General features: G+C 43.6%; 1 protein-coding gene across 1 annotated transcript; it reads right to left on the bottom strand.

Annotated features, from left to right (window-relative positions):
- Positions 1 to 1,648: 1,648 nt before the first annotated feature.
- On the bottom strand, positions 1,649 to 17,055 carry mboat2b (membrane bound O-acyltransferase domain containing 2b). Its single transcript, XM_084030423.1, has 13 exons — positions 16,841 to 17,055; positions 14,079 to 14,224; positions 13,438 to 13,515; positions 11,976 to 12,071; positions 11,835 to 11,890; positions 11,694 to 11,748; positions 11,358 to 11,541; positions 9,792 to 9,984; positions 7,378 to 7,481; positions 7,011 to 7,075; positions 4,653 to 4,785; positions 4,130 to 4,281; positions 1,649 to 3,393 (listed from the first exon to the last, which is right to left on the bottom strand). Exons 1-13 carry the CDS (start codon positions 16,928 to 16,930, stop codon positions 3,222 to 3,224), a joined length of 1,524 nt encoding a protein of 507 aa, XP_083886549.1. The 5' UTR covers positions 16,931 to 17,055; the 3' UTR covers positions 1,649 to 3,221.
- Between the last annotated feature and the right edge of the window lie 265 nt (positions 17,056 to 17,320).

The raw sequence follows: 17,320 nt of genomic DNA on the forward strand, positions 1-17,320 counted from the left end.
TCGCTCTTATGCTGCTTAAGAATTGTGTCAAATTCAATTATCTTGACTACTTGATTACGTCTGATTGTGTAAACTTTAATTGAACTTAAGGAACTCATCAATTAGTCTACGAATCTAGTCAGCTGCAAAACTTGAGGTGTCCACGTCTCTATTCAAGGCATTGTATGTTTCATAGTCGAATAGTAGTAGTCTACCCAAAAACAGACACATAAGAGAAAATAATTTGGATTATTGCAGTTTTGAATATTTTTGAACCATTTGCCCAGTTGTTTTATAATGGTTCTCTGTTGTACTAAATGCTCGTTATTTGAATGGAGCTGGTGGCTCAGCAGGAAAACGTGAGTCAACTTAAACCACAAATTCTAGAAACATGAGTCAGCTTGAGTAATAAATATAATTACTCATTAACAGTTTGGCAGAGTGAAGCCTGGTTCAGAGTCAGTTTATTAGGGTTTAAAGTGCAGAGTGGTATGCGTAAGGTTAGGCCTTCTCTTCCTGTTACTAATCAAGATGAACACACTTAACATTAAGTGTCAAAGAATCCAAGGTTTAATCACATAATTTACAAAAAACAAACATGTCGTCCATATCAAACCTACAGATAGGTGGCTGGTTCCCTGTGAGAACATTAATTTTGGTGAATCATCTTAAACAATAGCCATATATTCATCAGCAATGTCAAATCATCATCCAGGTCCTATGTTTTTTAAAAATGTGGAAAAAGGATAACATACAGGAAAATTAAGAAATGTGCTTTCCTGATTCTGCGAAGGAGACAAACAAAGCAGTGAGTGTTGGAAAGCAATCCAAAATACCATTTTTTTCCTCTCACAACTCAACCCTGATGAAAAAAAAAGGAGGTCACTGAGAAAAGAGGTGTCGAAGGGATCATAGAATTAGGAACATACACTGGGCTGCAGTGTAAGATGGCACAATGTATTACATAAAAAAATTAAATGGAAGCGGATGTAGTTTTTACTGTTAGCTAATCTGTATCAACTTTTTGTAGCTAAACTGAAGCATTATCAAACTGGAACTGGTTTAACGTTACACCGTCCTGTTAGCTAACCTGCATCAACTGTTTTTAGCTAAACTGAACCATTAGCTAACTGGGAAAAAATGGTTTAGCTTCTACTGTGTCCTGTTAGCAAACCTGCATCTGTTTTCGTCTAAACTGAAAGTAACTGATTTAGCTTCTACAGAGCTGTTAGCTAACCCCAAACAAGCTTTTTTAGTTTGCACATTGAAACACTAACCAAATAGTTTTCAGCTTAACCTGAACCAAACTGTTACAGCTGATGAAATGAACCATTTGCTAGCCTGAACTAAATAGTTTAGGATTGAAGAGAAGCAAACTCCTCTATCTGCCAAACTGCCGATTAGGCAAAGGAAATTCTTTTGAAGTGACTTTTTCCTACTAAGCTGTTAGCTGAACTAAACCAAACCGTTGACAGCATGGATGCATACTAAAAGAAAAAAAAACAGTCGCCACTGCTGCTGCTGCTGCAAAAAAAAAATCCCCAGTGGTCCAAAAAGGATTTCCCCCATAGACCACCATTATTAAGAGACTTATGAAAAACTCATGATACTTCAAACTGCAAACAAGGTCAATTATGAATCTAATCTTTCTATTTAGGTTATAAGTTTTCTATAGCTGAGAAAGGCAATTTAAAAATCTGTGACATAAAGTAAAGTCTATGAGCCAGCAGGAAAAAGTGAGCCACATTCCCTGAAAGTAAACCTGGGAGCTAGACATTATTTTGGGGTATGCATCAGGCAAGCAATTGTTATTGGACTGGACTAATTGCCATCTTTGGATCCGGTTAGTTTTTTTACACATCAATTAGCCTGTAAACTGAACTATTAGCTGTACCAAACAGTTTTAGCTGATTCACTGCGTCGAGCTGAATCTAAATGGTTATGTCTGTTACATTTAACCAGTAATTTATCCCAAACAATTTTAGCTTTTACAGAGTTGGCTTACTCAGAGGATATAATGTCTTCAGTGAATTATTAGCAAACCCAAAGTAAACTGTTTTAGCTTGACAGAGTTAGCTAACCTGAACTAGCTTGAAAACTATACCATCAGATAAGCCCTGAGCCTTTAGTTAAACCAGTGTTAGCGGCTGCACTGAGTCATTGCCTGTACTAAACCAGATATATTAGCTGTTAAACTGAACCAATACTTAACCTGAACCGAACTGTTTTAGCTGAATCTAAACATTAACCAAACCAAACAAGCTAACCCCTCCAATTAACCAACAGATGAAAATGTTGGGTTCAAATCCTGCTGATGTCATTCTTTTATTTAAGAGGAACCTAATCTGTATTTCACTTCACATCATGGAATTTTAATTTCAGAGTTAATTTTCCTAAAATGTAGTGAGTTTTTGTCTTCTTCAAGCTGCATCACATCTTACATCAAAACACAAGTCTTGGAAATGACAACTTTACAAAAACTTGACACCTACAAATGTAAACACAACGCCCGCCTCACCACTCACACATCAACAGAGAGTAAATACTTATCCTGCAAAGTAGCACTTTTCATTTTCTTGTAAAAGACAAAACAACTAAGGCGACTGAGTGGAATAATCATTGGCACTTTCTCCAAACTATATTTCTATGAATACTGTGATGTTGTGGTTTAATAGATTATAACACAATGAGTCAGAGAGTCTGGGAGGAATGTGGTGGAGAAAAGCTCATTTTAAGCTTCATTCATTTCCTTGTTTAATGCACTAACTCACTGGCCTGCTCATTCATTCTCTCATTTAGTCATCCACATGCTCATCATATACTGTACTTTTCTTTAACCTGCTTGCATTCATTTGTTCCATCAGTTTCCTATTCACCCTTTAATGTATTCCTCCCTTTGTTCATTCAAAGAAAATTGAGCTAGTTCAACACTACTCCGGTGGCCATTGCAGATTAAAAAAAAAGTTGGAGTCCAAATGCTATCCCGGCAGACAAACTTCCTTGTAACGTCATAGTTTTGTGGGAAAACACTTCATCATCACAGGCCTTCAAAAATGTAGGGCCTGTTTGCGTACGCATCGTCCTGTGAATCCAAATAATACAGTATTTTAACTTCCTGTCATGACCATCGTGTTTCTGTACCCGAGACAGGAGAAAGGTCCGTCTGCTATGGTTCACCTCCTCCTTTCTATACATGTTCATGGAAATAAAATGTTGTACACGATTGTTCATTGTCTTCTGTCTCATGTGTTTTTTTCCTTCTGGCTGTAGTTGCTGTCTGTAGCCTCCAGGTGGTGCTGGATCGGCTCCTGGAGAAGCTTCTTCTGCTGGTCTTTGAGGCGGAGATGTCTTGGTTTGACTGGCAGTGCCACAGCAACCAAAACACATCCGATATGGAGGCTGAAGTACCATGACCTGCATGGAGGAGGGAGGAGTAATGATTCTCATGGCTACAACTTGACATCATCAAAAAGCTAAAGAGAGTGATTGCCAGTTTTACATTTGAAAATGGTTTTGATGTGATTGCTGGAGTTTTACAAATTAATATCCATTACATTGAAGCCAAGTGAGTTCACACAATCCTGATCAAGGCTATCGCCACCTGAAAAAGCTCTCTGTATTTCTGTGGTGTCTTCCCGCAGTGGCATTTCAGTCGTGATGCATTTAGTTAGTCAAAGTTAAACCTGAGTTAAACCTGACTGACACAAATTTAAACCTGACTTAGACAAGGTTCAACCTGAGTTAAACCTGACCGTTTATAGTTTAACCTGACTGATTAAAGTTAAACCTGACTGATTAGAGTTAAGCATAACACATAGTTTAAACCTGCGTTAAACCTGACTGGCTTAGAGTAAACCTGAGTTAAGCATAACTGACACAAAGTTAAACCTGACTACTAAAACATGCGTTAAACCTGACTGACACAAAGTTAAACATGCATTAAACCTGACTGACACAAAGTTAAACCTGATTATTAAAACATGCGTTAAACCTGACTGACACAAAGTTAAACATGCGTTAAACCTGACTGACACAAAGTTAAACCTGACTACTAAAACATGCGTTAAACCTGACTGACACAAAGTTAAACATGCGTTAAACCTGACTCACACAAAGTTAAACATGCGATAAACCTGACTGGCTTCCTGACCTGTAGAACTTGATGGATGGACCCACGGACAGCAGGACAAAAGGCACCACTGTGTAGCAGATGGCAATCTGAGTGGCTGCCCACGTGATGACATCATAGACCAGTTTGTGTGTGGGGGATTGCAGGAAGTGTGGCCGAACGTTGTGTCGAACCTGAGAGTATAAAACGTTGAAAGTTAGTGGACTAATCATCAAATAATTAGTTAGCCGGTTTAGCTAACAGTTGAGTGAGCAGGATAATAAGACACCAGCTAGGTATGCAGGATTATTACTGTACAGTTAACAGTTAGTTAGCAGGATCATAGACTAACAGCGGAGTAAGTGTGGTTACAAGATAACAGCTAACATTAACTCAGCAGGATAATAAGACACCAGCTAGCTATGCAGGATTATTAATGTACAGCTAACAGTTAGTTAGCAGGATCATAAACTAACAGCGGAGTAAGCGTGGTTACAAAATAACAGCTAACATTAACTCAGCAGGATCATAAGCTAGCAGCTGACAGCTAGCAGGGACAGCTCACCGCTCTAGCAGCCAGTGTGATAACGATGCCGGTGAGGAAGGTGAGGTAGTAGCCCGGATAGGCTCCATGCCACATGGCTGACAGGATGAAGGTGGCTGCTGTTGGGTGGTAGGGACATCGCTCGTAACACACCCTGTCAACCAGAGGTCAAGGGTCAGATGCAGTAACACATCCCTGAAGGATTTTCAGCTTTTACAGTGTAACGCAGCAGACAACGTGCAGTAGACGTGAGTGTCCTGTTACAGATCCACGAGCAGATGGCAGCAGTCTACAGAGAACCAACCACCTTCAGGTAGCCAATCAATTAAGTATTTCACTTTATAGTTATTCACAAATCTGGTAGCCTATGTGTAATACGTTTGGAGACTTCTGTGACTGTGAGTGATAAAACTCATTCTTATTTCAGGCAATTTGGTCACAGTGTGTATGTCTTCAGGTATTAAAGGGATAGTTCAGAATTTTGGACATAAGACCTATTTTCCAGGTGAGCCGGTGTGTTCGAGACGTCTGGAGACGTTTTCAAGAAATTTCATTCAGTTCTTCTAGTTGCCGAGTTCGCTTATGCTATGGCTAGCGCAAGTCAATGCTTCTTAGCTAGACAGGCATTAAAAACAGTCTTGCCCACTCCACAGTGCACCCGAGGCAAATCCATTGTAACGGCAGACTATCGATGTACATATGTGTTGATAGAATGTTTGAAATAAAACCAACCTTGCATTTTTTAGGATTTATGTCTCAGCAGCAGCAGCAGCGTGTCATACTTCCTAGTAGGCTATGGCAGCGGCGGAGTGATATCACCTACCAATTATAAGTTACTGGTTCTATAATAGTTTGTTTACTTGCTGTCATTGCTACAGACGCAGAGTAGCCTGCAGTGCTAGTTTCTTCAATCTCACAGAAATGGACACTTTTGGAGAATATACTGAAACTTTTGAAGACTCTGATGAGGAGTTTTTTTCCACCCAAACCCAACCGTACCTGTATGAGCCTGAATATACAGAGGAAGAATTGCGCGAGAGGGATGCTCAAAGGGCAGAACGTGAACGAGCGTCTGTGGAGACCGAGGTAGCCCCCACTGGAGCTGAGAACCGGGACCGAACAAACGGAGACTGGTGGTGCCAGGAGGGAATCCCCTGCAACGCCTCCGAGGGTTTACGGGTCTACGGACGGAGCAGAGGTCCAGGTTCGCGGTGCGTAATTGTGGGTTCGCATGGCCGTGGGCTGCCTGGTGTTTGCGTGAGGTCTAATCGCTTTTCACCCAGGTCTGAGGGCATGAGTCCCGACAATTCGTCCCGGTTCGATTGCCTATTTACGGGCAGTATTTCGGGCGGCGTCTTAGAGTTTTGAGTCCGACGGAGAGTCCGCATGTGTGGATTCGCGGAGCCGCCCGCTGCCCGGTGTTGGTCTGCGGTCCAAGGGCTTTTCACCCAGCTCTGACGGCACGAGGCCCGACTATTCGTCGGTGTTCATGTGTCTATTTGCCGGAGGGAATCCCCGCAACGCGTCCGAGGGTTTACGGTTCTCCGGACGGAGCAGTGGTCCGGGTTCCCGGTGCGTAATTGTGGCTTCGCTGGCCGTGGGCTGCCCGGTGTTTGAGTGAGCTCCGAGGGCTTTTCAGACAGCCTTGGGGGTATAAATGCTGACAGTTTGGCCCGGTTCGATTGCCTATTTACGGGCAGTATTTCGGGGCGGCGCGTCTTAGAGTTTTGAGTCCAACAGAGCAAAGTAAAGTTCCGCTGCTGCTGAGAAACTAGTTCCTCAAAAAATGGATGATTCATGCGATGCAAGGTTAGTTTTGTTTCAAATATTATTCTATCAACACAGATATGTACATCGACAGTCTAGTGTTTTAATTGATTTGCCTCGGGTGCACTGTGGAGTGGGCAAGACTGTTTTTAATGCCTGTCTAGCTAAGAACCATTGACTTGCGCTAGCCATAGCATAAGCGAACTCGGCAACTAGAAGAACTGAATGAAATTTCTTGAAAACGTCTCCAGACGTCTCGAACACACCGGCTCACTTGGAAAATAGGTCTTATGTCCAAAATTCCGAACTATCCCTTTAAACCGTAACTAAAGCTAGCTGTTGCTTTGGAATTCATGTTAAAATAAAATGTTAAGAAACTCACTGTTCACATTTTTCAAACCCACAGTAGGCTACTTGAATTTAAATTCTAGTGAGATCTTCAAATTTACAAAAAAAAAAGTTTTCATGTTTCACTCAGTGTCAACAGGAAACTTAACATGAAAATAATAATAAGAGGTAATTTCCTTATGTTTACTGTGTGATGCGCTGTTGTCCCACTGCAGATAAATAGACAACAATAGAAACGCAATAAAAACAAAATCACGTGTCTACCTTTTGAGCCAGTGAGCTGTCTGAATGTTCCAGTTGTCGAGGAAAACTTTGAAGCTGGTGGCTAACTGAAACAGATCAGAGAAAATTGGGGTTTGATTAAGAAAATCAACGGTTTTACAGTCCTGACCCCTGACAGCCCAGACCCTTGACAGTTTTGACCCCTGACAAACCAGAACTCAGATAGCCCAGATCCCTTACAGTTTAGACCCCTTAAACTCCAGACCGCTGAAAGTCCTAACCCGTGACAGTCCAGACCCCTGACAGTTCTGACCCTTGACAGTCCAGACCGCTGAAAGTCCTAACCTGTGACAGTCCAGACCCCTGACAGTTCTGACCCTTGACAGTTCAGACCCCTGACATTCCTAACCTCAATGTTGAGGATCCTTAGGTTGGAGATGAGGTCCCAGCGAGGAGAGCCGTCGATGTCGTAGCCATTGAAGCCGAAGCCGGCGGCGTTGTTGATGGCATCAGCTGAGGTAAAACGAGATTAGAAGATGAAGAAGTGTTGGACAGGTTAGACAGGTCTGTCTGTTTGAGATTTATGAACATTTAAGCCAATGAGAGACAGAAGACACCTTAGAACTGCGAGAGACATGATCAAGTCTCTCGCAGTTCTAAGGTGTCTTCTGTCTCTCATTGGCTTAAAGTCAGTCTCTCAAGTCAGTCTGTTCATTTCCTCCAGTAAACATAATTTTCTGTTTGGAACTTTGGAGCCAAATACCGAAAATACCGAATGGACCATTTTATGATTATGACTTGTGGGATATGTTGATATTGTTATATGGAACGCAGATTAGGGGTGGGACGATACGGGTAACTCACGATTCGATACTGTGACGATATTTGGCCCACGATAACGATAATATCACGATACACGATATCTGCGATATTCGATATAGTGCAAGAAATTTCATCAACGATATATCACGATATGTGACTGAAAAAGAAAAAAAATATGCATAAAAAATAAATTCCAAAACTTCGTAAATGAATGAATAAACACTGTCCAGCTGGACACATTAAAGTGCATGAACATTAATAACATGTCTTATGTAAACCAGGACAGTGCTTTCTGATACTGAAAAGTCAGTAGCAACTTGTTTTATGTAAACTTGGGCCCGTTTTAGTTTAACAATAGCTAAACAAGATAAGAATAACATCAGAATTAAATGAAATATTGGGCACATTTCAGTATGCAACCAATTATGTGCAGAGTTATGTTCACCCATCCAGTACAGGGAAGTCGGGCCTCAAACCGCTTGGAGCTCACAGCAACACTGGGCAGCAAACGGCTCCGCGGACCCACACATGTGGGCCCTCCGGCGGACGGTAAACACGCGCCGCCCGGAATCCTGCCCCTAAATAGGCAATCGAGCCCGGCCGAAAAGTGGGTCCTCATGCCCTCAATGCTGTGTGAAAAGCGCTTGAAGCTCACAACAGCACCGGCCAGCACACGGCCACGCTTATGCGGCGTTCACACCGGACGCGATAAACGCGAATACAATCGCGTGAGACGCGCGCCGCTTGATAATTTTGGATTATTCGCTTCATTCGCGCATGACGCTCAATTTTGAACCGGTGCTGCTCTAGCGGGGGAAACGAGGGCAGCGCCGGCGGAGAGCCGGCGCTGCCCGTGAGTCCGTGAGCCTCTAAACGCTCGGAATCCTGTCCGTAAATAGGCAATCAGACCGGGCAGCGGGCGGCCCCCGCGGATCCGCTCCGGAGAACCGTAAACGACGCACCGACGGGAGTCTAAAAAAACCCGTAGACCCAAAATATCGATAATTGCCGTCAGTGTATCGATTAATTTATTGCGACAGAGAGCACAACAATATATTGCAATATCGATTTTTTTTCCCACCCCTAACGCAGATTGGACCAGACGACAGAATATTCTCTTTTAACATGTTATTATTAACAGTAACAGGAGGTGGAAGAGAATAACAGGACGTAGAAGATAATAACAGGACGTAATAACAGGACGTAGGAGATAATAACAGGATGTAGGAGATGATATCAGGACATAGAAGGTAATAACAGGACGTAGAAGATAATAACAGGACGTAGGAGACGATAACAGGACGTAGAAGATAATAACAGGACGTAGGAGACGATAACAGGACGTAGAAGATAATAACAGGACGTAGGAGACGATAACAGGACATAGAAGATAATAACAGGACGTAGGAGACGATAATAGGACGTAGGAGATGATAACAGGATGTAGGAGACAATAACAGGAAGTAGGAGATGATAACAGGATGTAGAAGATAATAACAGGACGTAGAAGACACAACAGGACGTAGGAGACAATAACAGGATGTAGAAGATAATAACAGGAGGTAGAAGATGATAACAGGACGTAGGAGATCATAACAGGACGTAGGAGACACAACAGGACGTAGAAGATGATAACAGGACATAGAAGATGATAACAGGACGTAGGAGATGATAACAGGACGTAGGAGACAATAACAGGACGTAGGAGATAATAACAGGATGTAGGACAAGACAACAACACAAAGAGGCTAACCCAGACTGAGAGTCATATTGTGAATGTGGGGTATAGATGTCCAAATAAACCTGAACAGTATCTGCAGAAGGTCTTCATCTGAAAAGGCTACATTTAGAATAAGGCCTAATTCAGAATATCCAACCAGAACATGATGTTGAGATGAATCAAATTCACAATATTGTCATATTGATATAATAGTAGAATATTTGTGTGCATCTGTTAAAATGAAGACAGACAGAGAGACAGTAGAAGAAAAGAAGACCCACCAAGTGTCCAGACAAAGTAGTACTTGGGTCTGGTGGTCAGCATGGACAGGTACAGGTAGACCACCTGGGCGTAGAACGGCATGGTGGCGATGAAGTCATCGTCGATGTTTCGCTCCACAGGGAAAACTTTACACACCGACAGAAAGACCAGCAGGCAGAAGAAGGAGGTGGCTACTTTACGGACGACCTCCATCTGAGGAGACACACATCGAGACAGATTCGAGTTTGAGTTTGTTTGTTTGTTTGTTAAAGCGGGTTTTGTTTCTGCTCCTGAAAGCATCTTGTTGTATCACAAACAGAGAGCCATTTTGTCAGCATCCTTCCTCTGAATTATGAATGGACCTGCTCCGGTTTCACAACAAATGCTTTAAATGCTCTGAGAACAGAAACCTGCTCAGAGACCAAACACAACTCTGATCGGGTTCAAACACTGACGGATGGGAAATATGCTCTCTTATACATGATCATAACATTTGTATTTCATACACTGGCCCCTGTGAAAAAAACAGAACCGAGAGACAATACTCAGAAAAAAAAGTGGAAATTTGCAAGTTTATAAAGTAGCAAATTTGCTGGTGGTTGGACTAAGATGGTGGTAGCTTTCACTTGTTGTCATAGCAATGGCAAACATCCAGTCAAGCCACTTGTTTACTTCCTCAATGACAAGTGAAAGCTACCGCTAGCACCTAAGCCAAACCACCCGATCAATAACACCCATAAGATGACATTTTGGCCCATATGAATAAAACCAACAATAACCATCAACAGCCGTCACCCTAAGGACCTTAACGAGGCATTGTCACACGTTGTGATGCATTAATTAGCAAAATAAATGCATACATACATGGGAATTTAGCTAGAATATGTGCCGGTTGTTAGCATCGTAATAAAGTAGCAAATCTGCAACTTTTTTCTCTGAGTATTGCCCACCTCTCTCGATTCTGTTTTTTCCCCTACAGTGGCCCTAAAACGCTGTCGTAAGTTTTAGAAAGATCTGCAACATAAACCGGACAGTTTCTGAAACCACAAACAAACAACTGCTCTTCTGCATGAAGCGAAACATCCACAGCTGGACTCAAAATAAAGGGAATACTGAATTATCACAGTGTAACAAGTCAGTGAAGCTTCAGGGAGAACAATGTGTCCGTTCAGGTACAAGTGATGGTGACGCAGTTCCAGCTACTTTGGTGCAAACAGGTGAGGAAAGCAAGACAACCCCTAACAAGGGAATGGTGTTCATGTGGAGGCCACAGACAGCTGCTCTCTCCTGCTCCTTCCTGACTCATTCTTCCCTAGTTCTGTGTTATTCTTCATGATCTCTGAAATGAGACAGTCTGGTCTACAAAGGATTTCCCTTTGGGTCACCGGTTGTTCCCGCCCATAATCTTTGCACCCCATTGGAACCACATTACTGAGCTGCATTTGAAAGGTGACAGCCTCGTCTTCAAATGGACCCTCTGAAGGATGCGGCCGCTGATTTGGGACGCGGCCCGCGGTGCAACTTGGTAAAGATAGTGACGATGGCAACGTTTGGGTTCTGACAGTATTTGTGCTCATGTTTCTTACGTTTGGTGAAGGCTCGCTCTGCCTCAGGTTGCGGTTGGACTTCCTGCCGGCCTCCTGGTCTCTGTGGCGACAGGGCTGTCCCTCGATGAAGCCGATGTAGTCATTGTAGGAGCAGGTGGGTCCGGCCAGAATCCCCATAAAGTTACAGTTGTAGCTGAAGTACTCCAGCAAACTGGGCATCCTCCTGAATACACGGAAAACCATTAAGGTGCTGCTTACCACACTGGTTTCTACACTGGGAGAGGTGCTACCAGTGAAGAGGATCCTGCTTTCACTGGAGAAGAAATCTATATTATATTCTAAAAGTATCCCCGTAGCTAGAAACTACAAACAAACCTGATAGCCAAAATCTTCTGTCCCGGAGTCAGGTGTTCCTCTTTCCGAGCCATTCCTGCACGAGGACAACACAAAGATATGAATACAAGCTGCAGATGGAACCTTCCAACAACCCTGCACGCCATCACGTCATCGCCTCACCGTCGTGGATTTCAAACGCCAGGCTGGTGATCTTCTGTGTGATCACCATCATGGGGCTGTGGAGAGAAGGGCAGCAGATGAACGCGAGGTGGACACAGTGGGGACAATGAGACAGACAGGTGGGAATGAGGTGTGTCTCACCCTGTGAAGTCCGCCGAGTACATGCCGTAGTCAAAGACGTACACTCTGGTGATCTGACACAGACTCAGGTAGCTGAGCGCCACCAGGAGGCAGTACCTGAAAACCACAGAGAACAACACATCTCAATTCATTCACTGTTAACATGCAGTGACTTCTCTTAGCACCCCCTAAAGGGTGCAAATGCATTACAAGCACAACACAACTCAGAAGGTCGCTGGCTTGATCACTGAACTGAACTCCCTGATCCTGCTCTGCTCCACTGGAGCGGCTCAGTCTGTTTCTACTGGGCAGCTTCAGCTATTAATGTGGAGACAGTATTCACACACTAAAGACATCCTCTTCTTGAGTGGTCCATGACATCATCATGACATCCCTATGACATCACATGAAACATCTGGGGGTGCACTACCACCACGAACACACGAGGACTGTGAACAAGAGGCTGAATTAAACCATCATCTAGTCTGTGGCTCATGGACCAAGACTCAGTGGAGGACCGGGGTCAAAGGTTGTGAACCAGAACTCAGTGGAGGACCAGGGAAAAGGGTCACGGACCAGGACTCAGTGGAGGACGGGGTCAAATGTCACAGACCAGAACTTATGCCATCTCTTAACCATCTCCATGACAACTGAGCAGCTCCATCCCCTGAGGAAGACCATGAGATGTGGTAGAAAGCTTGTTTCACGTTGAACCCTCAGGGACTTAACGTGAACGTGCATCAAAGTTCATGAGTCCGTGAGGAGGGTCATTGGGATTTGGCTTACTTGTTCTTCTTCTTCTCCTTCTTCTTGAACATTAAACCTCAACCTGCAAACATCCAACTGTGTTTCTATGAAGACATTAGTTTCGTGGCGCAGCGCAGGGTGGTGCAGGTCAGTTTCGATCTGCGCAGCCTTGCGCACGGTCAGTTTGGCAGTTTGGTGGATCGCCTGCGCCGAGATGGGTGTGGCGGCGCAGCAGGGGGAGGCGTCACAGATTCAGCTTGGCGCAGCGGAAGTTTCGTGGCAAAAAGCCTCGCCGAGACTGTGCCGAAAGCCTGCCAGCTCCAACCTGGTCTACTCTCGGCGCAAGGCGAAATTACAGCTGGCGGAGTGGCAGTTTGGCTCACCGGCAGGCAGTGCGCACACATCACCAAGACCTCACAGGCAGGTTTCCACAGTTCCAGGCACATTTACATGCAATAATCACAACAAGCACTATTTAATGCAACTAATTGAATCAACACGTGAATTTATATCTATATAGATTGTCCTGTCACATCTGACGTCAGATCAAAGGCGGATGGCACGGGTGGGAGTGGCGGGAGGAGTGCCTGCGCTAGACTGCGCGCGTGCTGCACGAAACTTGCAAAGGCGGACACACCCCGTCGGCGTGGCGCAGGTGCGCTGTGCCCCGACTGCGCCTGGTCTACGAAACTAGGGCCCAATGAGTCAGGGATGACGAGGGCTCTCTGACGCTCACTTGTGCATGTGTTCCACTCCAGTCAGGATCATGATGCCGTAGGTGAGGCCGCTCTGAAGCAGGAAGTGAAGGGCGTACCTGAAACATACAGGAAGTTAAACAAACATGGATGTCCAGCAGCAACACTTTCCTGAAATGATTGCATTCATTAAAAATCACATTTACATGATCAAGTACTCAGTTCTTTTACTGTCGTAAAAGTAGTAATACCACGGCGTTACAAGTAAAAGTCCTGCATTCAGAAGTTACTTGAGTAAAAGTACAAAAGTATTATCATCAAAATACTTAAAGTATCATTGTAAAAGTACTCAGAATAATAATAATAATCTTCCATACAAGATGCAGTGGAGATGAAGTAGAAAGTAGTACAGATTGGAAATACAAGTTGTAGTACCTCAAATTGTACTCAACAACTACTGATGCATTGAAGAATTAAAGTGAACTATTTTCTATTGATCACACTTAAATACATAAGTAACAGAGTATTTTTACAGTGTGTAAGTAGAACTTTTACTGAAATTAAGGATCTGAATACTTCCTCCCTGTACGTCATAAAATACCTCAAAATGTATTTCACCAATAAATGTAACAATAACAGCCTGATTGTTATTTTAAGTCAAATATATAGTTTTCCGCCTCACCAGCCGAAGCAGAAGAGAGCGAAGTAGAGTCCCAGTAAGGTGGCCACCACATGTCTGATGAAGGGACTAGTTTTTCTGGGATGAAGGAAGAGACGAAACCAGAAGGCCGACAGCAAAGCACAGAGCTGACACACCACGAAGTTCACCTGCCAGACAGAGAGAAGGGGGAAAAGGCACAATAGTACGTTAACTAATAAAACTACAAAGCTCTCCTGCCATACACAGTTAAGGGGAGAACTGCCTGGAGAAACTACAATAATGGACTACAAACAGCACATCGTCCACTTCTCCACATGTTGTTGGTTCTATAAACAGCTGGTTCTCCGACCTGCTTCAGTCCAGCAGCTCCTCCTTCCTGTTTGACCGTTTGCTGTATTTACTTTCCATTTGTGGTTTTAGTTTTTCAAACATTTATAACGTGATTGAAATAAATAAAAATACCATTCAATTATTATCACTGTCCACACACATTTAGTAACACAATTTCAATTACTATATGTCCTCATGAAAGTCATTGTTAAATACACAAAATTAAATTAAATGTTGCTCTCTTAAGGAATTGTGGGTCGGCATAATCTCTTTTCCTTTAGGAAGGTCCGTTGTATCCTAAAGGAGCTCTGAAAGGATCATTGGAGCTCCTTTCCTTTGCATTTAGAGAATTAAACGGCTCTTATCATGGCGGCCACTTGTTTACTTCCGGGTCACTTCTTCAGTTAGGAACCTTCCAAAGCAAAGCCAGAGACTAAGTTCACCTGCCAGTCAGAGATCAGGGGGAAGATTAAACATAATGTTCACCTACCATACACACTAAAGGTTAACTACTGCATGTAATCCAAAAGCTTCAAAAAGTATTATTATTATTATTAGTAGTAATAGTATTATTTATATCTCCAAGTAGAATTGTGCCATTGCTGGTGTCTGTGAGTGAGAGAGTGAGTGTGCGTCTCTGTGTCTGTCCATCGTTAATCTCTCATTCCGCCACATCAAACTGCATCATATTCCTGGTGTCCAGTTATGGCTGCATGCTCAAGGACTCACACTACTCTACCCACCCTTTATTTCCTCTTTCACACCGACTCCTCACTCACTGCTCTGAACCGGAGGGACAACTAGTGATCACACAGCTGATTGCATCGCTGACCCCCAGCTGCTGCTCTGCAGCCGGGGACAACGTGGAAGAAGCAGATTGATCACTTTCATTGTCTTGTGCTTTGTGTTTGGCTAACCGCTGACCGCCAACACAACTACACACAGAGGGGGTGCGTGTGTAGCGTAACATCTGATCCAGCTGTAACAGGTGAAACAGGCGACGCTTGTTGATGTGTTGCTCATTAATAATGAACGCTGTGTAAACTGAGCGATCACAGTCGAGTGCTGGCGTTTCCTCCTGCGTCTGCAGCCTCAAACAGGTCAATAACAGACGAGACGTTAATTAGAAGCAGAGACCGATGACAACAGCTGGTCCACAACCAGGACCCACCGCTGGAACACAGTACATTACATTAAGTTCACCTTGGAGGTACTTTTATTGCTACTTCATACTTCTACCCCACAATAGAATTAGAATTACTTGAGTTCCTTTACAGATTATTAAAAATAAATACATAATGATGTATTGTGATAGACGAAAAAGTACAGTATGAAGTCACCAAAGTGACCATTTAAAGTCATGAACACATTAATGTGTCAATACAAAAATATAATAATATACACAATAATAAAATATTCATCGTGAGTACTTTTGGTACTTAAATCCTCCGTGGAATCAAAATGAGCAGCACATTACAATGAGCTGCAGCCATTAGTCAACTCATCGATCAAATAACTATTTCCATAATCGATTAAATGGTTAAGATAAATAAACGAGACATTTAAAGACACATTTGACTTTGACAAACAAAGTTGAACATTTGTCCCAATTTTCTGAGATGCAGCTCCAAAATGAGTGACTAAAACTACTATTACAAAGTGACACTTTACAAGAGTATGTGAAGTCACAATTACATAACCTGCAGTATTTATTTTCTTTTTTACTATTTTCAGGTAAAAGTACTTCATTTAGTTTAAAAGCCCTGCGTTTACTTGGAGCTTGCGGGTCCCAAACTGAGGGGCCGGGCCCTTCCTGAGGGTCACCAGACAAACCTGGGGGTCCTGTCACACACACTGATTTTATTACAATTAGAAGAACACTGGTTTCATCTCCAATAATGCACTTTATTTTACAAGATGCTCAAATGATGTTGCATTAAAAAGCCTATTAATAAGATAAATGTAGGCTATCATGTTATATTGCATTGACATTCTCAGGTAAATTTGTATAATAAAATATGTATTTAATATATGATATGTTATCACATTCTTTAGTGATTCTATTAAGAGAGGAATACATCAGTGTTGTAAATATTGTACTATTATGAGGGCCTGTATGGAGCCCCCTCCTCCTCCTCCTCCTCCTCCTCATGAATCAGATGAAATGGAGCTGACCTCAGTATGAACCAGCTGATCAGGATTCAAACAGTCCTTTCATCATGTCACCTCCACCCAGCTGCCATCGCACCTCACCATCACACCAGCGGCTGTCTGCCTGTGAACGAGGCCTCCATCCATTTTGAACCGCTCGGTTTATTCGTCACACTCGTTTTTTTTTTTTTTATTTTGGTCGCCGCGCATGTCGCTGTTAACGCGGTGTGTGTGAGACCCTGCAGCCGGTCTCCGCCCCGGAGCTCCGCAGCTCCGAGGCTCGACGTCCCGGTGGATCTTACCTGGTCCAGCGGCAGGTTGGTGAACTCGCTGACCGGCTGCAGCAGGCTGGAGCCGGTGCAGGCCGTGGATCCGCTCTCTTCTGCGGCCATAGCTCCGTGCGTGCGGCCGGGTCTGCTGCTCGTGTGTCCGGCTGCAGCAGCTCAGAGGCGTCGGTGGATGGAGGCTCCGCGATCCACCGACAGTCTGTCCGTGTGTCTGTGTGTCCTATCGCTGATGCTCCTTCCTCCTCTTCTTCCTGTTCCTCCTCCTCCTCCTCCTCCTCCTCCTCCTCCTCCTCCTCAGTCTGTCTGCCCCCCTCCTCCGTCTGAACCCCCCTCTTCTTCACCCCTCACATCCATCCTCCCCCTTTAGTCCTTTATTCTCCTTTCTCATCTTTTTCTATCCTCCTCCTCTCTACTTCCTCTTCCTCTTTGTTCTTTCCCCCATCATCCTGGTTCTCCTATCCCTCCTTCTCATTTCACTTATTCATATATTCTCCT

This window comes from Eutrigla gurnardus, assembly GCF_963514095.1.
Source record: "Eutrigla gurnardus genome assembly, chromosome: 16".
In the NCBI taxonomy this organism is placed as follows: Eukaryota; Metazoa; Chordata; class Actinopteri; order Perciformes; family Triglidae; genus Eutrigla; species Eutrigla gurnardus.

Coding starts and splice junctions, on each gene's coding strand:
- mboat2b (XM_084030423.1), bottom strand. CDS start 16,930: ATGGCCGCAGAAGAGAGCGGATCCACGGCCTGCACCGGCTCCAGCCTG. Junction 7,076..7,377: donor TAAGGATCCTCAACATTGAG/GTTAGGAATGTC, acceptor GATCTGTTTCAG/TTAGCCACCAGCTTCAAAGT. Junction 4,786..7,010: donor ACAGCTCACTGGCTCAAAAG/GTAGACACGTGA, acceptor TCTGGTTGACAG/GGTGTGTTACGAGCGATGTC.